At 33.1% G+C, this 23,673-nt stretch overlaps 3 protein-coding genes across 3 annotated transcripts; 1 reads left to right on the forward strand and 2 right to left on the reverse strand.

Annotated features, from left to right (window-relative positions):
• Positions 1 to 586: 586 nt before the first annotated feature.
• LOC132720555 (equilibrative nucleoside transporter 1-like) lies at positions 587 to 15,366 on the reverse strand. The gene is made up of 15 exons (XM_060704714.1): positions 15,239 to 15,366; positions 14,499 to 14,696; positions 13,650 to 13,794; positions 11,624 to 11,705; positions 10,848 to 10,987; positions 10,493 to 10,587; positions 10,025 to 10,075; positions 9,107 to 9,192; positions 8,687 to 8,735; positions 6,683 to 6,780; positions 6,303 to 6,428; positions 5,690 to 5,843; positions 3,092 to 3,183; positions 2,153 to 2,358; positions 587 to 854 (listed from the first exon to the last, which is right to left on the reverse strand). Exons 2-15 carry the CDS (start codon positions 14,644 to 14,646, stop codon positions 722 to 724), a joined length of 1,605 nt encoding a protein of 534 aa, XP_060560697.1. The 5' UTR covers positions 14,647 to 14,696; positions 15,239 to 15,366; the 3' UTR covers positions 587 to 721.
• Positions 15,367 to 16,619: 1,253 nt separating this feature from the next.
• Positions 16,620 to 19,451, forward strand: LOC132720553 (protein mono-ADP-ribosyltransferase PARP14-like). Its single transcript, XM_060704711.1, has 3 exons — positions 16,620 to 16,665; positions 18,085 to 18,777; positions 18,967 to 19,451. The coding sequence occupies exons 1-3, from the start codon at positions 16,620 to 16,622 to the stop codon at positions 19,449 to 19,451; spliced, it is 1,224 nt and encodes a 407-aa protein (XP_060560694.1).
• A 976-nt stretch (positions 19,452 to 20,427) lies between these two features.
• LOC132720556 (equilibrative nucleoside transporter 1-like) lies at positions 20,428 to 23,627 on the reverse strand. Its single transcript, XM_060704715.1, has 5 exons — positions 23,508 to 23,627; positions 22,981 to 23,134; positions 22,528 to 22,619; positions 21,452 to 21,657; positions 20,428 to 20,681 (listed from the first exon to the last, which is right to left on the reverse strand). The coding sequence occupies exons 1-5, from the start codon at positions 23,613 to 23,615 to the stop codon at positions 20,549 to 20,551; spliced, it is 693 nt and encodes a 230-aa protein (XP_060560698.1). The 5' UTR covers positions 23,616 to 23,627; the 3' UTR covers positions 20,428 to 20,548.
• Positions 23,628 to 23,673: the final 46 nt, after the last annotated feature.

Consider the following 23,673-nt stretch of genomic DNA (forward strand, 5'->3'; position numbering starts at 1 on the left):
GAAATATCGTAATGAAACATTTTATTGAAAACCTGGAAAGAGGTGACATTCACAAGCTGCAGTCTTGTTCTTATAAATGAACGCCCGCATAATTTCATTATAATAATTGTGTAAGAAACTTATAACTGGTTCAGTTCGGTAGAAAAATTGTAAATGCAAATGTATACGTGTCGTAAAGGGGAGCAACTTCCATTTATATGTTTGAATACATTATTTGAGTAACTTTAGGACATACTTAGTATGTATATAACGCATCTCTTGTTTTCTGCAACATGCATAGCCTATTAATATACCATTATATTATACATGTATCATTTATATATTTATCTAGTCTGTTAAATAGCAGTAAATTTCAAGTCGTAAAATGCTGATGTACAACAGCTTTTATATCTAATACTCGATGTATTTTCATTGCAAATTAATCGTTCAGTTTTTTTGCATTTTTTTTTCGCAATCGTTTAAAAGCAAAATACGAGATGAAACATTTTACGGTCAAGCGGTTTTACCTTTTAAACTGGAGAGTTTAATTGAACGAATATTGTGGTTATCTAGCTATTTATAAGAATGAATTTAATATCTTAAAAAAATAAAACAATAACAACACAAAAACGTACATTTATTCAGACTGGTTATTGCCGAACAAGTCTAAACCACATGATAAGAAAGCAATAACTTAAAGAGAAGGTGCAGTTGTCTTTTTAATATCCTTCCTAGTTCTGTTTTATCCTATTTCTGATTTGGTTGTAACAAGTCTCTGTAACAATAAGGACAAGTTTACACCGGAAGTGATTCCAAGAACGAGGAAGAACGCCATCATCATACCTGCTCTACCCATCATAGAAGGTTCCACTTCTCTATAAATACAGAAACATTGCATATATAAATAAAGTGTTCGTAGAATTATTAAACCTAAAGCAGAGTTATTGAAACAGTACATATGTTGGACATTTTTCATTCCAATTTAAAGTGTATAAGTACATTGACAAAAAAAATATTGTTTTAATTAAAATCAACCAAAATAAAAAAAGAAAATGTGTAAGTATGTTTTATTGAAAGCAAGTTGGGCATGCTTTCGAAAAATGCATTTTGTGTTTCCTTCACATTAATATACGATGGCCACTTTAAACTGATTTGAACTTGTATACATGTACAAATTAATAAATGTATGCCTATTTTCGGAAACGACAATTGAGTGAAATAAATCGTTCCATAGACCATTTTCAAGTTTGGTTAAACACGTTCACTTATCATTAATTCTATCATTAGGACAGTTAATTCTTAAATTATCAAGATATTCATATCAATTTTTTTTCTTGTTCGTTTGAAAAGATCTTTTTCACTGCTGGCATTGCATGTTATATTTCCTTGCTATCAGTAATTTAAGTCAGACTTTCAAATCGATGTCGTCTGTTTGGTTGGTTTTACAGTGCATCAACACATTTAAGGTCATATGGCGCCGAAACAGGAAAGATGATTCTGACTAACCGTAGGTGTTACAAACTTCAAAGTAACACCAGGGGTCAAAACCACCTCATCTGCTGGAGCTAAGAGATGCATAGACTCAAATTATTCGAACCCATTTAGTCGCCTCTTATGATCACGCAGTGATCAACGGTGGCTGCATGCCGTCAACACCTTAGCCACAAGAGGATCTATGCTCTCTGGCCAGGCTCTATTCTGTTCGAAGTTCTGTATTTTGATATTGAAATCCCTTAAACTTCAAATGAAATATCTCAAATTCAAAACCAGAGCAAATCGGGAACTTAAATTCAGCAGGTTAGGGGCACATTATGCCTAAAAAATGAATAGATAAACACATGCTTCTTTAGAAAGTTTATAACGTTTAAATAATGGTTTTAGAGCATGTTACATTCTTGTTACCAGAAATAGATTGTGCAAAATATAAAATGATTTGTCATAAAAGTAGCAAAATGTTAACAAAGTAGTATCTTGTGTTCCAAACAAAATACTAAATCACTATAAATGCACCAAATGCATCAGAAGAAGAAGACATTTCAGATAATTGGGCAATAAGTAATGACTAAAAATGAGAAAAGATTTTGAAAAGTTAAAATGAACGCAATCTCTGGGGTCTTATGGACCTTTAGGGTTTGATATAACACTATCAAAAGAATGATAAGAGAGAACTTACTTAGGTCCATACATCATGGTAAGACTGCTATAGTAACCACTCGTGAATGCCATGACAACTCCCGCTATTATAAATACCACGTCATTTTGTATATATACTGGGAACTTGCGCTCAAATCCGATTGGTTGGTAATTACAGAGTAGATATACTGGAATCAATATGAAAGCCCTCAGCACTATAGGAATCCAGACACGACTTGGACCAGGCTGAAAAACAAACATTAATAAATTAGTATTGTTAAACCATCCGCTCTAAGTTTTGGATGGTATTATCGAAATGGCGGCAATACGTTAAAACATACTGCAATGCATTTTGCAATGCATGTTTATCGGTTCCGTCCTGGAATACGTTATTGTACGGAATGCATACGGGATACATTTCCTACTGGATCAAGTTACTAATCGATTGAGATACAAATGTATATACGAGAACTAACAACTTCAATGTTGAACTGCATGTTTACAGCGCATATTGCTCGTGATTGAAAAACAGGTCTTACTGACATGGTGTACACGAGTTATATACCTGAATTACTCTAATTAAGTGCGGCACGCGCTTGCATGTGCATAGCTGGAACATGTAAATACTTCATACATGCATTTTTATTGTACCAATTTATACATTAACCATACACAAATATTAAACATTGTCGCGTTAGTCACTTGTCAGTATACTTTTAAAACTACAATAAGCAATATTCTTTTGTAACTATATCTATAAATATGAATTCATAACTAACAAACAGTAAATGGCTCGTAATAAAAATTCGTCTTCTCCATTCCACAAAGGTTCGTTCACTCCGTTTCTATTCATATTTTTTGCGAAACGAAACAGAAGTTGATAAGAAACCCACTGTATATAAAACAACTTTTACGCCAGTACAAATTAAACTGTTTTTAGACTTTAAGATAATAATTTAAAAAAGCACGGTATACCCACCCATTGGATCCATTCTGATGTAAGATTTCCTAGGCATGCAAACAGACTACAGCTGAGGAACGTAAATATAGATGTCCAATAGCCTTTCAGTTCTGTAGAAAAAAACAAAAAACAAATTTTTAATAATATTCTAGTTAAAGAAAAATGTCCACATCATACTGGGAATTCGGTATTAAAATGCTCAATTTGAGAAAATGAATATGAAATATGCAATGCAATGTGTAATTGTGTAATAAGCTTATCCACCACTTATTAATAACAATTCACAATTACTGACGACACAAAGCAATTTTGTTAATATTTATCAGTATAAACAATAATCAATTATTATGTGCATCTTGATACGTACGTTATACTCAACTCAAATATTTTATTAAAGTCTCATCTTTGTACATCTTTACATATATTTAAGAAATAAAATACAAATTTTTACACAACACAAAGCCACTTCTGCATAAGGAGCTATAAGAGACTGTAAAACCATTAAAAATAATCTCTAAAATATCTACTTTTTAAGAATAAAAAGTCAATATTTAGACACAATCTTACATGAATCATATGGCCAAAGTGGTCAAATTTGTGCCTGTCTGCCTGTTAATTATGATACTATGACAATAATTGTCTGAGCTAACCCTGTGTATTAATACTTTTTAATTCATAAAATCGTTTAGCTAATACCCTTAAAAGTTAGATATAAAATTCATGTTATTACAATACATTGTAGGAGTCTGTACACGCTGCTTTTTAAATTGGCAAGATCAATATTATACCACATAGGCATTAAATCCATACAATTTTCATTCCTGTTTTCTATATCAATAGTATATGTTATTTTGGTTTTGGAGTGATATATGTGGATATATTACCTGCTAAGATTTTATATCACCCGAGCCGTTAGGCGAGGGTGATATTTTATCTTGGCAGGTAATATATCCACATATATCACTCCAAAACCAAAATAATAATTTTATTACCCTTCCCCTGCCGAGTTTAGACCATTTTTTAACAAATCATTGCTGTTTCAAATGAAACGTCGAAATAAGATTCCCTTTAGGGTACCTCTTCATCACAACATGACGTCACGTAAATACATGACGTATTTTTCCCGAACCTAACGAATGTAAACAAGAGAAAAGGAGAAGTCTATTGAAAGCACTTTTTTGTAATTAATATCAAGCTTTCACAAGGTCATATTTGTTTTCAATACTGATGGGAATTTGTATCATTACTCTACTTTGGTAAATATTTATCATTTGACAGTTAAAAAGTGCTTGTAAATCGGAATTTACACCGCGTAAAATCGAACCGTACGCGCATCACCTCAGCGCATGTTGTTGACAACGTTGGGTACCCAACGGGGAAATTTAATGTGTATATTACCCGTCTGGCTCGGTTATATCAATATCTTTCGGGTGATCAATATCCAATCAAAAAGGCGGAAAAAATCTGGAAGGGTAATAATAAGTTATATGTATTATTATATAAATAACACATGGGTTTGTGAGTAACATTAAAAATATCATCCCGAGGAAAATACTGTTACCCGAGGCGTTACCCCGAACAAAAATACTGCGATGATCTGAAATTGTTAACTAAATCTAACTGTAACAAAAATAAACCAAGAGTAACAATAATAACTAAACTGCCCTTACCTTTCAAATTTTAAGTGTACTTTAGGCCTACTTGAGAAGTTTTCTTTTTCTTTTATTCTTTATGCAAGTGATGATATTTACAAATCATAAACATACAATAAGCTAGGTTTTATTTAGAAAATAAAACACTAACCCATTTACACGGTTATGATCTGTGAAATCTGATCCTTCTCCTTCTGTTTCCAGAATATTCTTAGCATGGTTTTTGACAAAATAACGATGATATCATATGTCTGTCCACCATATCTGTAACCTTTCACTGATTAAAATTGTTAAATAATCCTTTGCTGCATGCTTAAATCGTCTGCATGTTCCAGTTTGACAATTAATTATTTACATTGCAAGTATTTCCGTTGAAAACGGATGTTCACTTTTTGACTATTCAACAAAAAGATATTTTATACACGAAAAGCACACCAGGGTGCGAACTACTATTTTTTATGGGTGTCATAGATACTCAAGAGAAGAAATTGATGTCCTATCGGAGTTTAACAACGAAAATAAGAATGTATGGAGAAAAAAATGGCGTCCATTTTATTTAGAAAATAGACCACGTGACCAGATTTTATACTGTTAAAAAAAAACTGTTACCTATGTAACAGTACAAAATTCTTTGTCACGTGGTACACTTGCATTAACAGTTAAAATAACTCCCAGAGGCCTATGGGAAATTAGTATTACGAAAAAAGTGAGGGGTAATAATATATTTTGTTATCCTTGGCCGAAGCTACGTTGCAGCACCTTATTGCTTTTATAAAATATTGAACATATGTGTCAGCATACAAGTCTATGAGCATAATTGGTTTAGAAATGATATAGAATTGTTTGCAATTGTCTGGAATATATTTTTATAGCTAAGAATTATGCTGAACTAATACCTGACAGTTATGTGTTTAATGTGTCACAATTGATATTTAGGTATATAAGAAACATAGTTTTATCATACCAAATTCTTCACTGAAAGTGATAGTTTGTTTAGTCTCTGTCCCATTGTCGTTAACAAATGTTTGTCTGACCATCTTTACATTGCTTTGTATTGCCGGAAATAACATAAGCGATACACAAAACGTACACCATACCCCGAATAACTGAAGTTTTATCTATAAAACAGAAAAAAGAAGACGAAAATGAAGTAGAATTTACTGCGAAACGTATGGAAAAAGATAACAACAAAAAATCTGTTTTAATCGAATGCAGTGGACAGACTGATAAATAGGAATTAATACTATCCGGGAGTAGATTAAATGAAAGTTACGATTCCATATATAGGTTACCCGACAAAACATGGCGGGTGGTGTTGAGGTCATTGGTCGTCCATTTTGTTATCATGTGGTATTAAATTATCCGTTTTAATTTGCTTAGGACAGGCGGTGTATGGGTAAAAATGGTCAAATCTTGTTAATTGTATATGTCCCCGTCCAGGAACAGCGACAATTAAGCCAGGTAAGGGATAAAGTATTCACTAAACGTGCAATGTTGACAGTTAGAGTTGCTCTATCCTGTTAATCTTTAGTCTGATGATTAATGTATCAAACGTAAATAATAAGCCAAACACATTCCTTCTTTATAACTACCAAATACGTTTTGCAAGAATCAATAAATGCGTGAAGATAGTCGCCACAAAGCGTCTTCTTGTCTTCATCTTTTGAACCATGCACTTTGTTCATATAGTACTGGTAATATTTCTGAAAAAAATGTTGCATTGTACATATACCTGTACTTTGCTCAGGATATATCGGTAAAATTTACGTGTAGTTTTAAAGATAAAAAACAACAGCAGCAGCAGCAGCAACAACAACAAGAACAACAACAACAATGTCCTTCATTTATTGATATCTAAAAGACGGATACACTAATCTCATATTACCCCACAATCTTTCCCATTATTCTTAAGGTCAAACATCTCAGATAAAAAACAATGTAAATTTAAGAAACGTACTGTGAGCGGGAGTAAAAAGTAACAGTCAAACGCCACTAAGAGGACGATTATAACGACGATAAAATAGTACACAGCAGCTGTTCTGGGGTTCGGTGATCCTGTAAGTCAACCAACCAGTTATGTACATGCTATGAAATAATACGAACTGAAATAGTACAAAAGCTGTGAAAAACTACTAATCCATTCAACGAAAATACTGAGAAATAAGATTTGCAGTGTAAAATTAGTTTAATGATAACTTTAAAGGTGTTGTGACAGTTATTAGTTGAGAACTACACAGGTTCCAGAAAAACAGATTTAGAGACAATGTAGTGATTTATTAGTTCTAGAAAAATAGCGCAAAAGAGATAAAATGTAAGCTTTAAAGATCCCGTATGTTGTTGTTAAGGTTGTTACCACACTTAAGTGAAATTTTATATATGTGTCTAATTATGCTTCTAAAACAATTTTTCAACATCCAAGAATATGTAAAATATGTACTGCAAATATGTGTCCACATTATATGTAATCATTTAAATATATGCATTCATTTCTTATTGAAAAATTTGACTTAGACATTATAGAAAATAAATTTCTAATTACCTCCCTTTATTAACATAATATTTAAATTCGGTAATATCTTTACAAATAATGCTTTTTGGAACGTTAATATTGATGAATCTTCTTTTGAGCATTATATTAATGATATTATAGCATAAAATCGGCTATTTTTCCCTATTTTGCCCATGTTATAACGGGACCAAAACCATGTGTTAACATAGTCACGCGCTCTTGTTATAGCCCGGTTTCACCTATGCGCAATACTTATAGGGCCCAGTAAACAAACAAACAAAAAATTGACGATTTGGCCTGTTTGCCAAAGAGTCATGCGCTCTTGTTATATTGAAATTATTGATTCGAGGGCCTCAACGAGCAGCATTCAAGTAACTATGCCGGAAATACGGCGTATACTGTAGACATCGCTGCTAATCTTGGTTGTCGCCCTTTCTAAGAAACGGACAGTTGTCAATGTAAACAAATCACTGGCATTCAGTTTAACCCTCCGATTAACTTACAAAACAAGATAACACAAAATTAATATGAGAACATGTTGTTTTATTGATGTTTATGTTGATAAATGCTCTTTATATTTCTTTGAGAGAATTATGTTTAGTGCCTGATTTTTATTTATAAACTTGTGTGCTTGAAAAAAAAACCCGATTCTGATGACGTCACTGATCTTTTTTCTACCGTCAATCTGAAATCATTCTAAGAATTTCTGAGGGTCATGTTTTGTATTGGGTAGAGTAATGTAACATTGTTTTTTTCTTGAGATAATATATCTCCAATGTCAAGCTTTATAAAATCAATTAAAATTCAAAATTTCGCTCGGTTCTGAGAATTTCCCAAGTTGTTGGCCCCGGAAAAATAAAACGCATACATAAAACATGTAGAATTGGATAAATACCGTCCAAGCACAAGGATTTAATGTATTGTGTTTTGTATTAAATATACATCATGAATCTGTTTTAAATTTTTATGCTATAATAGCGTCAACGCACGTTTATTTCGTGTTATAAAGTCTGCAGAGTCCCTCAGAACTGTTTGAGCCCTCGCCCTACCGGGCTCGGGCACCAACCGTTCCTCGGGACTCTGCAGACGTTATAGCACGGAAAAACGTGCGTTAACCCTATATAAAACCATAAGAAATTGAGTTACAGGATCTTTAAATACAAGTTATTCTATAAAAAAAAGTGGTATACCTGAGGTCTTCCTCCACCAGTAAAGCTTGAACGTCGCCATATGACCTATATTGTGACGGTATGACGTAAAACCCAATCATAAATTGCTAGCATTCAATTAAAGATAAAGTACATGGTGCATGCCGCGTTAACGCTATGAAAAGCCCCGCTATTTAAATTAAGCAAACGTTATTTTGAAGACGATTTGTTACCACTTGAATTAAACATAAAGTCATCACCTTAATCGGTATATAAAGATATCAACATTAGATGATGAATGTACCTGCTATTGACAAAATATTGATCACTGAAGTAAACACTCCACTGAGATTCTGAAAACAGATACAAAATATTTTACAAGTTTTAAAATATAAATTTTGCTAATTAATAATGTTATAGAATGTACTATCATATGGAAATTCGCATTTTTAATTTTATACACTCGTAGCGTTTTGTCATTTATTGAAACTGTTGGTTTGGCGGAGATACCTATATGGGCATTCTGAGTACTTCGTCAGTAAACCATACATAGACTTAAACTGTCAATAAGCAGTCGTTTATAAATGCGTTTATGGAATTCCGTAGGTTGACGTTATTTACTAATTATAATCTAGTCATATTATGTAATCTCCATCATCCCCTCTGTTTTTCGCATTATTTTAAAAAACAAAATCAATCTGCATGAAATTGATAGATATCTCACCGATCCTAAAACGATAGCGTTGGTATATTTCATCGGTAATATTGCTGCCATACCAAATATTATGTTCTGATATACGCCACAACAACCTTAATAAATTAATAATTAAATAAACATGAATACTTTCAAAATACTATGATAAATGTATGAAAATTGTTTGTATATGTTATCTTTTACTATGCTTTTAAGAAAGATCAAACTAATGTCAATATAGACAATGAATCAACAGAGATTAGTATGCACCAGTCTATTCATCTTCGATAACCCAGGTTATTTACCGTATAACAGAATCCAATTAAGTACATGTATGTACGGAATGTATAACGTAGATTCCGACGATGCAGTCTGTCATTATCATTGGCTCTTTCTTAGCACCCTAGCACCGGCTAAAACAACAGTCGACATTTTGATACATGTATTATTGTTGATAAAATACACTTGAAGTCTAGCTGCGTTTACATGGCGGTGAGCATAGAACCTTCATCGAGACAATTTCAAATGAAAGCATGGTATGTTTTCCAATGATTTTTGTTTTCTTTTTGTTTGGTTTTACGGCGCATGAACACAATTTATCTCATATGTCGCCGAAACAGGAAAATATGATTTTGGCTAACCTCGGGTTACAGCAGAGGCCAAAATCACCTCACCTACTTGAGCTCAGAGATGCATAGACTCTAGTAATTCGAACCAATTTAGTCGCCTCTTACAATCACGCAGGTTAAACGGTGACTGTAATTATGATAGGCAACCCCTCAGTCACAAGGAGCTTCCAATGATTATAATTAAAGCGTAACGACTGTGCCCAAAACGGTAAAACATGACCTGATCTAAGTATAAAGGAATAATGGGTAAAACAGTTATTAATAAGAAACGAGCTGCTAGCGTTCTATATTTGATTTTGTTGAAAATTTTTATACTTACAATTCAAGAGTGACGCTGATGCAAGAGTAAGACCAAAGAAAATAAGTGGGACTGAAAACAAATTATTATATTGTATAGTTATACATGAAAATCATATAAAATTTTGTAGACAAAAATATATATTAAGAGAAATAGACATGTAAACGACTTAAATACGTTTCCATTAATATCATGACTAGTGTTCTCATTGTAAATGTAATTATTAGCATCATCATCATTGCGATCATCATCCTCAACATCGCCATTGTGATCATCATCATTATCCTCATCATCGCCATCAAAGCCATTGACATCATCTGACATTATCATTATCAACAATCATCATCATCACCATCATTATTATTATTATTATTACATTGTTCTCCTCGTTATCATCATTATCATGCAAACAACTATTTGAAATACATTACAGTACATTCAAAAAAATAAATTTTAATTATTTTTTTTAACTATTAATTGTCCGCTTACTTCCGGATGTGTCAACCATTGCAAGAATCACCGTAAATATGAAGATCATAACCATAGAAAACAAAGCAATAGCAACCCTTGTTGTTGAAGCCTTTCTGTAATGACAGTACATTTTGATTTTCATCATATAAGAGAATATATATAGACTGTCAATACAATACTCTCGTTACTATTAAATGAATGGTAAAAGTTAGGTAGGCCAGCGTGCTATGCGAATTCAGTCTCGTTCTCAGGCATTTGTGAAAGATGGTGGCTTTTTCGTTTTCGAAAACTGCCTCTATTATAAAGAAACTGAAATAAAAGTACATATATTCATTTGTTACATATCTGGTTGTGTTAAAACACATGAAATTACCCTCCAAACTGAAAAAAGGTGTTTCCACAGCTGACTACCGCAGACGACACCTGTGATACGATACCCAAGTAAAACATAAACTCGGAACGATACACTGCGTCTCTGCTGGTAGGCGTGTTTAATTTGTAGTCTTCAAAATACTGAAAATCCAAAAACAATAGAATTACTTATGTTTACAATAAAAAAGTTTTTTTTTGTCGACTTAAATAGTCGATTACTTTATTAACTAAGAAAGTGTTATTAGAACCATTTCTTATCAAATTTTTATTTTGCAAATAACACAAAACTGATGCAAATGCAACAAAAAAGTGATAATTATTTATCGTTTTTGCAGCTATGTAAACATGCATAACGTATTCGTATATAATCATGCTCCTCCCTGGCATTGATTACCAACGATTTTCAGTTACAAACATGTTCCATGCCATTATTGTATTTCGTTTTTGCATTTGTATGAACATGCTCATTTCCATGGCTAACCGTTTATGCAGTTATATGAACATGCTCTCTGCCATTGTCTATCGTTATTGCAGTTATATAAGCATGCTCCATGCCATTGTATATCGTTTTTGCAGTTATATAAACATGCTCCCGTCCATTGTCTACCGATTTTAAGTTATAAACATGTTCCCTGCCATTGTCTTATAAACGGTATGAGTTACATTTTATGTAGTTATAAACATGTTCCATGGCATGGTTTACCGGTTTGGAAGTTAAAACATGTTCCTTGCCATGACTTACCGTGTTTTTTTCCCAGCCAGCCAGGTTTTACTTACCGATTTTGCAGTTATAAACATGTTCCATGGCATTAGGATACCCACTCCATGAATAAGGAAAATTCCAAAAACAATGTTGTACCTACGTAATGTATAAATGTTATTCAGTTATGTTGTGTGAATCAAATATGGACAAAAACCAATAATCATTTTGGTTAGTAAAGATTGCATAGAGTAGAGAACATACAAACATAAATACAAGCATACTACATCACGAGGAACATAGCGACAACTCCGATCATCATTATCTTGTACAAGTTTGCTTCTTTAAAAAGAAGGATGCGAGAGGTCTGTTTACAGCTGTTGAAGATTTATTTAATTGTTCAAATGACAGGAAAGTAAGAACTTCTAAGTAGTCGAATAGCATCTGCGAACAAAAGCAACAGATCGGCTATTTCATTCAATGTCTCAGATTTGGAATAATCGGCGAGGTGTTCCGAAGTTAAAGAAGCCGCAACATTTCCATACACGGTTCATTAGGTCATAAATAGTGCTCGACGATATTGTTACGAAATTGCTCTGTTTTAACAGAAATCTGTCTAAACACGTTTTCGCTGGAAATGTCTATCATTTAGAACTCGATGTTTATATAGATTAAGTTCAAGTGAAAGCTTGAATATAAAATCAATTAAAATCAAATTATGCATCAAAAGTATATACTAGCAACAGTCTAAAAGCAAATTTAACACTTAAACTACAACAACTTAACTCAACAACAACCACTCTTCAACTCCAATAAACTCAAAGAACCCCAACAAAAAGCGCATGCAGCTTTAATTAATATACAAAAGTGGACTGGCGCGCGACGCACTTGCGGAAACGATTCCTTGCACGACCTGAATTGCTGACATGCCTTAACAATGTTCAACAAGTAGTTCAGATATACAGACTGTTATGCAATACAAAGATAAGTACAAAAAATACATAAATACATGTATACACGTTAACTAAATAGCATAACATTTGTTTAACATTGCATCTTACAAATTCGAAGTATACATGTATATACAGATACTACTACAAGTAATAAAGTACTCAATACAAACATGAATGGTTGAAAAAGGACTGGATCCGAAGCTTATAAATGCTTTGTTTTTCAGTATTATAGCTCCAGTTAAAAACCCAATCAACGATTAATTTGTTTTTTTATTCCAAATTGAAATCTGACCCTTTGCATGTTTGATTTTGCAGTCATTCGTCGCTTAAGAAGTCATTTTAAATTTGTATAAAAAACACTGCAACTAAGTTCAGCATAAACTTGCAAAAAGTTAATATATTTGTACTTTTTATAGATTGATACACTAACTTTTGATTAACTATTCTTTAAACTTGTCAACAGCAGAAAAATAAACTTAGAAAATCCCTTTTATATAGCTCAACATTTCAACCAAGTACATGCAACCTGTATCATTATAGACAAAGCAGTAAGGAATTTCATTCATAAAATCTAATATTTTTTCTAAAATAGTACTTTCACTTTGCGACCTCTTGCCATAATTAGAACAAGCATGCCTGGGAAAGACCTCTACTGGCTGCGTGAATGATCATATCTAAAAATAACTGAGCTCTGCCAATGACCTGGACTGTTAATGACCCAATTGTTTTACAACGAAATGAGTATAGATATACCATCCTAGAAACAATACTTCTTTTCAAATTTCACAGTAGTGTACTATTATAAATGTTTACTGTCACTTATTTTGGAATTCGCTGTTCAAAAAAAAAAAACAATAAACAATTTTAATTTTTCGTTTGAGTAAAGTCGTATTTTGAAGTGAAACATGCGCATAACAATGTTTGTAGACTGGTTCTAATGAATCTGGGACATAAGTTATCTTACGTCCCAGAATGAATTTAGGCTGTAAATGAGGTTCATTAAACTCAATTAGACACGCCAAAAATGGATGCCGCCAGCAATCAACTCCAACATTGTGGAGAAGTCCAATAAAGTTCTAATATTATTTTTTATTCAATAACGCATAGTAAATTGGAAACCTGTTTCAGTCAAAGGAGAGTGTATATAAACCTGTCAGTCGGCGGCTGGTCGAGTTCTTGCTGTCCTGTGTTGTACAATTCACGGCTTTTGTTAACAGACTCTAAGCCGGGATCAAGTTTTACCACGTCCGAATATGTTGGAATAAACTGTTTCTTCTCATCCGGGCTTCCAAATTCTGTGAAAATTATTCAACAATTATGGTGGCTGATTTGGTACGCTTTTGTGCGTCTAGTTGGCACAAGCGACAACAAGACAAAGCGCCAAACGGCGCGTTGTCGGACTTTCGCCCTGTCGTTAGCGACAACGTGACAAAGCACCAAACGGCGCGTTGTCGCGCTGTCGTCTTGTCTCTAGCGCGGCACGGCATACGTCGTTTTGTCGTGCGGCGCAATGTCGCCCTGTCGCTTGGCTTATAAGGCAATTCTTCAATTTGAACCGAGCGACAATGTAACATCGCGAAAACACAACGCACGCCAACGTGCCGCTTGGCGTGCCACGCTAGATACAAGACGACAGCGCGACAACGCGCCGTTTGGCGATTTGTCGTATTGTCGCTAGCGCCAACGCGACGCACAAAAGCGTACCAAAGCAGCCACCATAAATTATTGTAAAATTATAAATTATTTAGAAAAAAGTAATATCCTATGCACGTTTAATATGATATAAGAATTTCAGTGTTTTTTTTTAACTTTTTTTGTGGGGGGGGGGGGGGTCACAAAGGTAACAACACAATAAACGAATAAGATAATGGTCGAGAAAGTTCTTTGCCCTTAAAAAGCTCTTGAATACTACAATCTGTCAGAAACAACAAGATGCAAAGATTGACAAATGAAAACGTACAAAGTGATTTAAAAATAATTTAAGTACTAGTTAAAATACCTCTATGATGAATGACATTATTTTCAGTAGTGTTGGGTTTGTTGTGTCGTGTTGTATAGGACAGGAGCTGTATACCACTGTCGTCTGCTGGATACGAATCTACTACACTATTGTTCGTACGACTGTCATGCTGGTATTTCGTTGTCATGGTTTACTGGTTTTATAATGTATTTTGTCTAGTGTTTATTCTGGAGATACCTATAAAAATGATACTGTGTTATTCAAAACTGGTCTCTTCCAAACAAGGAGTGACTCATTTAAAATTTAATACACAATTATATTTATTGAATCATCTGTGCAATATATTCGTTCATTTATTTGGTAATTATCCTTTCAAATTTCGCTTACCGGCTTTCCTGGATAAATAACAGTTATTACCAATTTCTTTGCAACTGACTGAGCTGGATAACTAACCAGTTATAACCAATTTTTCCGCAATTGACCGCAATTGACCGACCTGGATAGCTGACCAGTTAAAATCAATTTCTCCACAATTCACCGACTACTTACCAAATCAGCGGTGTGTGAAAAATGACCATTAGACTCAAATGCCTGAGACTAATTTTCAAAGAAAAATTTCGCCACGCCCGAGGGGATTACTAATCCGATGCTCTCTCTAGTGAGCTTAGCGGGCGGACTCCGTGTTATTTAAGGATTGTATCGAGTCACGGAGTATGTCGTATTAATACTAAAAATATAGGTCATACTTTTCTGTAAAATGTATGAAAAGTTCTACTTACATTCATGTTTCTTTTAATATCTTTGACCATACATCTTATTTTTAATACACATTTAAACTCCTTACATACATACGTACATGCAAACTTGTATTTACTTTGAGTAAATAGATGCTATCGTGATACATTTAAAGATAAACTACTTGTATTTACAGATTGCGTATGACCTAAATCTGTCTTGTCAACCAGATTGCAAGCACAATTTACTTGGGTATGTAAGAAAAGAAAATGGACAATAAAATGATGAAAGACAGTTAATAAAACACAGATGAAAAAAATGAAAACAGAGATAAATTTTCTCCAGATATTTTTCAGTTTTTCGGACATTATTTGATGTAGTAGCGCATTATTATCATTAGGCAAGATGGTTGACATTTTGCTAGTTACATCAAGACAAGGTGACATGACAACTCATACCGCATTACAGTGTTGTGAATATAGCTGTAAAAGTGTTAGTTGATGGGTAACAGAAACATGTTCATTTAAAGCAGCATGCCTCGAGATTCATGCTAATTCTCATGATCTTTTTTAAATGTATTTAAAAGTAAAATATTGTGTTGTGAAGTGAACAAAGAAAATGAATTACATATTGCTAACGGCACTAACAATCCACGTATATTACCAAAAAGGAGGTCGAAATATGCAAAATAGCCCTTACTGCGTTAGTCAAGCAGTAGAAATATGGTGATAAATACTTTCTGGGAAAGAAAGATACACAAGATTCGGTCCAAGATACTACAAAATCAGTCATTATGGCTTATCTGGAGAACTGCAACTTTAAATTATGTAAAAAGAATATCACACAAATCCAAAGACTTGTTGCTATGAGTATTGTTCAAATAGATCTAAATGTTTAATCTAAGTATTTTTGTTTCGTTTAAGGTCGGGAAGAATATGATGAGTCAGGGTCCTTTGGTTTGAAGTCAGAGGCATCGCCGGCGTTGCCTGGCGATTCACAGGCAAATACTCAACTGATGGATGTTCTCAAATCTTTGTGAATATCGGAGCAAGGGGAAAGGCCATTTCCTGATCTTTCATATAGAACTCAACCAAGGAACCACGGTCCATTAATAACGAAACCTTAACATTACAGAATGTTCATTCAAAGAAGTAGATATTCCCAAACCTGTATGTCTTTTAGAAAAGAATATGCACATAGGCGAGAGAAAATTGCTAGTTTTAGACAGTGTTAAGGCAATGGTGAATTTGCACTTTCAGACATGGGGGTTAAGTGGTTATTGTAGTATTGATGATGACTCTATTGAAATGTTTAGTAAGTCACAAGAGGAAGCTGCTCATTGTATGCAAATGTTACTTAAGGAAACGCTTCTTAAAAAACTATTCCTCTCCGGAAAGATTCAAAATTTATTGTCAAATCTGATAAATGGCAGATTATGACAGAAATGTTGAGGAAGAGACATCAAGAACAGGTAAGATAATTTCATAGAATTGGAAATGTAAGAATGACCAGTTAGTGCTCAATTTATAAAGATATGCATGTTTCTAGTCATTTGATATTGGCAATATTATTGTTTATTATAGTAAATAATTCGCTGCACATACAATATTGTTCAAGGAAAATAAACTCTAAATAAGATTTATTGTAAATGAATGTCAAACTATCTTACATAAAATATATATCATTGATGGTTTGTAAAATCGAAAAAGTAATAAGAAATAAAGTTAATTTTTTTAAATCTTAAGATATTTTGATGAAACAATTTAAAAAAAATGAACTATTGTTCTATGATAAATTTAAGTTATCAATTATTTTGTCAGGAATATATATACGAGGGGTTATCCAAAAATTCGTAGACTTTCTTTGTTGCGTAAAATATATTTGAGATATTAATTTGAAATTCTTACACTGCTTAGAAGAATTAATAACAAATAAACACAGACAAATTCATGTGAGTAGCTTCTTACATTACAACAATATTTAATTTTACATAATCACATGTCGGCGACAGCGGCGCACTCCAAAAAAGTTATTGACGTCAACGTCATAATATTAACATACAACTTGTGCTTCAACGTGACGCAGTCAATGACAGTTACTGCTTCTCAAAGTAATGTCCATCACTAAATTTCTTATGCCACTTTAAAACTAATGATCGTTAACTTCTCTTTTCTCTGTTCGTCTGCTGATTTTTATCAAATGTTTTTGTAGGTGTCGATCCCAAATTACAACAAAAATTTATAATCGTTTCATGATCGCGCGATTTTCTAATTACCGCGTGTCCGTCATTTTCCCGTTGTAAACAATAAAGGCGTCTGGCGTTTCTAGCGATATCAACAAAAATAAACGGAAATGACGTCCATTATTTTAAAGAATTACTTAAATGACATCATAGAAGAAACATGCGATGTTCAGCGGGTTTTCTACGTTAATATTTTAGTTTTTTAGCAAGAAATATACGATGACTTACTGCGCTTTTCTACCGTGCGCCGGGTGCCGTGTATGTGCTTATTTAAAAGCAATATAAAATCATTATTTATTGACACAATTAATTGTTCCTTTCATAATGTGTTGATAATATTCAACAATGTATGCTGATAAAATGTCATTACAATACACGTTGACGTTCAAAAGATATTTAAAAAGTCCACGAATTTTTGGATAACCCCTCGTATATATATTATGACAGAAATGTTGAGGAAGATATATATATTACAAATTTCTTTGAGTAATTACATGTTTTTAGCAACAAGGATAAGAAAAGACAAAAATTCGAGTTTGTTTTCTTGTTTATTTCATTTATTTACGTTTTTGTTTCTTTGAATTAGTGTTGGTTTTCACGTGGATTTTTAAGGATTTTATTACAAATTTCTTTTGGATAATGGTTCAGGATCGGACTTAATAATAATTAACATCATGTTAGATGTGGTTAAATATGAAGAATATTATTTATTTCAGGTTCAAATAGATGTAAATCATGCTAATTGTGAAGTGACTGTTTACTCAACATCAATGTTCATCCTAAAAGACTCATGCGACATCATACGGTTTTTCCTGCGAGATAACCAAATGAAAACGGTAACACTACGCTATGATGAGCCTGTACTTGCTTTTATTATGAAACACAAACGAATATTAAAAATAATTTGTCAAAGCCTTTCGCAATATTGCCTTGATATATCAACTGTTGACAATACAAATATCCGCTTGAGAGGCATCAGTTTTGGTGTTGGACGGGCCATGCAAATGGTGAACAGCTTAGCGTCAAAGTATGCTAAATCAACTGATGAGGATCAGCTTGATTCTGATTGCGATACGGATGAAGACGAGGAAGAAAGATTCACAGAGGACGCTGATGAGGCACAAGCAGTAGATGCGTCTAATGTAACTGTTCAGATTAATCTTGCGCTTGAAGATGATACGGAAGCAGCTGTTAGTGCGTTATGTTTTCCAGGCAATGAAAGGCTGTTATATGTAGTAGCAGGAAATATGATTGAATTACCTGCTGTCGAGGCTCTGATCAATGCCGCTGATAAGACGTTAAAACACAATGGGGGACTTGCAAAAGCTCTAGTTTTGAAAGGTTTGTCGAATTTATATTCGTTCAATTTCATAATTAGTAGTAAAAGTTTGCTAAACAAGGGAGACAATGCAGCTTTAACACATTGATAGTACATATAGCTTAGATAAACATTATCTTTATACTTGTGTACAAGTGGATAAACCTTTTTTTTTTTAAATAATACTTATGTTTCCTTCAATTGTTTTACAGGTGGACGCTCTATTCAAGAGGAATGCACATTTCACGTTCAGAATAATGGAAATGTTGAGATAGGACAAGTGTTCTGCTCAGATGCAGGAACACTGCGGAGTTCGGTTATAATGCACGCAGTTGGTCCAAAGTGGATTGATGGCAACCACGAGGAAAAGGATAAACTGTTTGAATGTGTAACAAATTGTTTAAGAAGTGCTTCCAAACGCAAGATTGCATCGGTTGCATTTCCAGCTATAAGTGCTGGAACGTACAGATTTCCGATTAAGGAGGCAACCCTCACTATCATGAAAGCTGTCAAAGATTTTTTACAACAGGAACCACGCTGTAGTATTCGAGAAATTTATTTTTGCGACAGAGACATGGACACAGCAAGTGAATTTGTAGTGTCAATGAAAGGTACCTTCCATGGTGATGATATTATTCTATCTGCTGAAAGTGTTGAAACTGGAAGAAATGATAAACGCCAAATTTTGTTTTTCTAACTGCATAATTTCATTGAATTCATTTAGGGGTAATTTTATGTTGGGTACTTTTTAAAGTGACATTATTACCATCCAAGGGTATATAGTGGATGAAGAGATGCAAGTCAAATAACGTCAATGTTAGTTTGTACGGTGAAAAGTTTTGCCCTAAATAAATGTTTTTTCTCTAGTGAAAATGCGCTTAAAAATGTAAAAATATTTAACCAAACATGCGTATATATATTAACATGCAATGATTGTTTTATTAAGAAGTAAAATGCATGACATGTTTTAACATTTTATGAAAAAAATATCGTAATTAAACATTTTATTGAAAAATAGGAAAAAGTTGACCTTAAGCTGCAGTCTTGTTCTGTTAGTGTTTGTTATTAATAATGCATTTAGTACTTAAATATTTAGGAAAAGTGTATGATTAACTGGCAATGTGATACCCTAATCATTGTGTTAGAACTTTGTAACTACATGGTTCATTTCGCTTGTGTTTTACAATATCACCATGTCTGTTTTCTACAATATATATATCATGGACTTTAAGCTGAATCTGTTTCATAAAGTCTCTACATTAAAGTTAAGTACATGTGCAGCTTCTCGTGTTTTTCTGCAACATACATATCCGATAGTGTTGATGTAAATAATTTAACAAGTGTATTAATATATTATACATGTATCATATGCTTATCTAGTATGTTAAATAGCAGTAAATTTCTAGTCGTAAAATGTTGATGTACAACACGCTTTTGCCTAGTACTCAATGTATTTTCATGGTCAGTTTTTCCATTTTTTCGCAATCGTTCAAAAGCAAAATACGAAATGAGACATTTTACGGTCAAACGTTATTACCTTTTAAACTGGTGATTTTAATTCAACGAATATTGTGGTTATCTAGCTATTTATTAGAATAAATATATATCTTATAAATGGTTTTTACGATGTTCATTTACATTGTGTGTCTTCTGAAAGAAAATAAAACAATAACAACACAAAAATGTACATTTATTCAGACTGGTTATTGCCGAACAAGTCTAAACCAAATTATATAAAGTAATAACTTGAAGATGATGGGCAGTTGTTGTTTTTATATCCTTCCGAGTTCTGTTTTAACCTATTTCTGCTTTGGTTGTAACAAGTCTCTGTAACAATAATGACAGGTTTACACCGGAAGTGATTCCAAGAACGAGGAAGAACGCCATCATCATACCTGCTCTACCCATCATAGAAGGTTCCACTTCTCTAAATATACAGAAACATTGCATATATTAATAAAGTGTTCTGTAAAATAATTAAATCTAAAATAAAGATTTATAACTTTTCTAGAAATATCGAAGCATTAAATTTTTATAAAGGAAAGTTAATATAAGCTTCATTTTTCAAAATGAATACACACAGTCTCACTGTGAAAAGCTGTCAAAAATGCAATTTGTCTTGCATTTCACAATGATAAACGATATGATCTCTTTAAAATGTTTTGAATTTATATACAAATAAATATATGCCAATCTTCGGAAACGACAAATGAGTTAAATAACAAATTACATAGACCATATGCTAGTCTGTCTTTAAAATTTGATTACCATTATCATTAATTCTATTATTGGGACAGTGAATTTTTAAATTGTAAAGATTCGTTTTAAAAGATCTTTTATACTGTTGGCATTGAAAATTATGTCTTTGCCATCAGAAAAGAACCAGACCTATCAATCATGAAGTCTGTTTGTTTGGTTTTACGGCGCACTAACACAGTATAGGTCATATTGCGCCGAAACAGGAAAGATGATTTTGGCTAACCTCGGGTGTTACAAACTTCAAAGCAACACCAGGGGTCAAAACCACCTCACCTGCTAGAGCTAAGAGATGCATAGACTCCAGCTATTTGAACCAATTAAGTCGCCTCTTACGATCACGCAAGATTTTGAGAAGTAAAAATGAACGCATTTCTGGGGTATAATTGGCCATCCGGGGTTGATATAACAGTATCAAAGGAATGATAGGAGAGAACTTACTTTGGTCCATACATCATGGTAAGACTGCTATAGTAACCACTCGTGAATGCCATGACAACTCCCGCTATTATAAAAACCACGTCATTTTGTATATATACTGGGAACTTTCGCTCAAATCCGATTGGTTGGTAATTACAGAGTAGATATACTGGAATCAATATGAAAGCCCTCAGCACTATAGGAATCCAGACACGATTGGGACCAGGCTGAAAAAAAATTATAAATACTTTTAAACATAGTATACGGTCCATCCGTTCTGAGTTCTGATTGGTATTAAAGGAATGGCGGCAATTCGTTCAGAAATACAGCAATGCACAATAATCAGTTCCGTCCTTGTACGGAATACGTTATTGTACGGAATACGATATTATACGGAATACGTTATTGTACGGAATACGTTAATGTACGGAAAACGATACTGTACGGAATACGTTATTGGACGGAATACGTTATTGTACGGAATACGTTACTGTATGAAATACGTTATTGTACGGAATACGTTATTGTACGTACAATTCACAAGTAAACGCTATATATAATTTTCCTACTCGATCAGGTTACAGAACGAATGAGATACATATATATAGGAAATTCTAGTAACAATTCATTGTTGAACTGTATGTTGCTCATGGTTGAATAACATGAAGGGCACGAGTTATAGACCTGAATTATTCTAACTACGTTTGACACGCACTCGCATGTGCATAGCTAGAATGCGAAAACATTACATACATACATATATATATTGTTTTGTAATAGTCTATACTATAATTATACACAAATGTTAAACATTGTTTCATTAGTAACTTGTTATTATACTTTATTTAACACTACAATAAGCAATATTTTTTTGTAACAATATCTAAAATCTCGTAATAAAAATTCGTCTTCTCCATTCAACGGTTCATTCCAATTTCTGTGTACACTCTATTTCTATTAACATCACTTGCGAAACGAAAAGGAAGTTTATTAGATTCCCACCGTACATAAAACAAAGTACGCCAGTACAATTATTTTTTTTTTAGACTTTAAGATAATATTTTTTAAAGCACGGTATACCCTATTGAGCTACCCACCCATTTGATCCATTCTGATGTAAGATTTCCAAGACATGCAAACAGATTAAAGCTGAGGAATGTAAATATAGATGTCCAATAGCCTTTCATTTCTGTAGAAAAACAAAACAAAACGTAATACATTAATATTTCAAAAATCTTCTAGTTACATCATACTGGGAATTTGGATATTAAAATGTTAACTATGTTTTATTATATTTTGTTATCCTTAGCCGAAGATACATTGCATGCACCTTATGGCTTACATGAAATATTGAACAATTAATATATGCCAGCATCATGTTGAATTAAATACAAGTCTATAAGTTTAATTGGTTTGGAAATGAAATAGAAATGGTTGCTATTGTCTGGAAAATACTCTTGTAGCTAAGAATTATGATGATACCTGAAAATTATATGTTAAATGTGTTAAAATTGATATTTAGGTATATAAGAAACATAGTTTTATCATACCAAATTCTTCACTGAAAGTTATAGTTTGTTCAGTCTCTGTCCCATTGTCGTTAACAAATGTTTGTCTGACCATCTTTACATTGCTTTGTATTGCCGGAAATAACATAAGCGATACACAAAACGTACACCATACCCCGAATAACTGAAGTTTTATCTACAAAACGGAAATGAAATTGAATTTTATGCAAAACGTATGAAAAAAAATCGAATGCAGAGATCAGGTCTATAAACAGGAAATAATAGTATTCGGGAGAAGATAACATAAGTTACACTTGTCAAGCCCCTTAACATCGATTTCATCCGTGCCGTCTGTATTGTTCGTCATTTAGTCAGTAGATATTTTGAAATTCTGTCTAAAAATGAAATATGGATTAGTTCAGATTAAAAGATGGACAAGTCTGTTTAATATATAGGTAAGGGATAAAGTTTTATTTACACGTTATATCCACTAACCGTGCAGTGTTGAAAGGCCGAGTTAATCTTTAGTAATTAATGCATCAAAAGTAAATAATAAGCCAAACACATACCTTCTTTATAACTACCCCATACGTTTTGCAAGAATCAATAAATGCGTTAAGATAATCGCCACAAAGCATTTTCTTGTCTTCATCTTTTGAACCGTGCACTTTGTTCATGAAATACTGGTAATATTTCTAAAATAAATTTAAAACAAAAGTGTTAAATTGTTCATGT

The sequence above is a fragment of the Ruditapes philippinarum genome, unplaced genomic scaffold, assembly GCF_026571515.1.
Source record: "Ruditapes philippinarum isolate M1 unplaced genomic scaffold, ASM2657151v2 ctg7307_1_1_1_1, whole genome shotgun sequence".
Classification (NCBI taxonomy): Eukaryota; Metazoa; Mollusca; class Bivalvia; order Venerida; family Veneridae; genus Ruditapes; species Ruditapes philippinarum.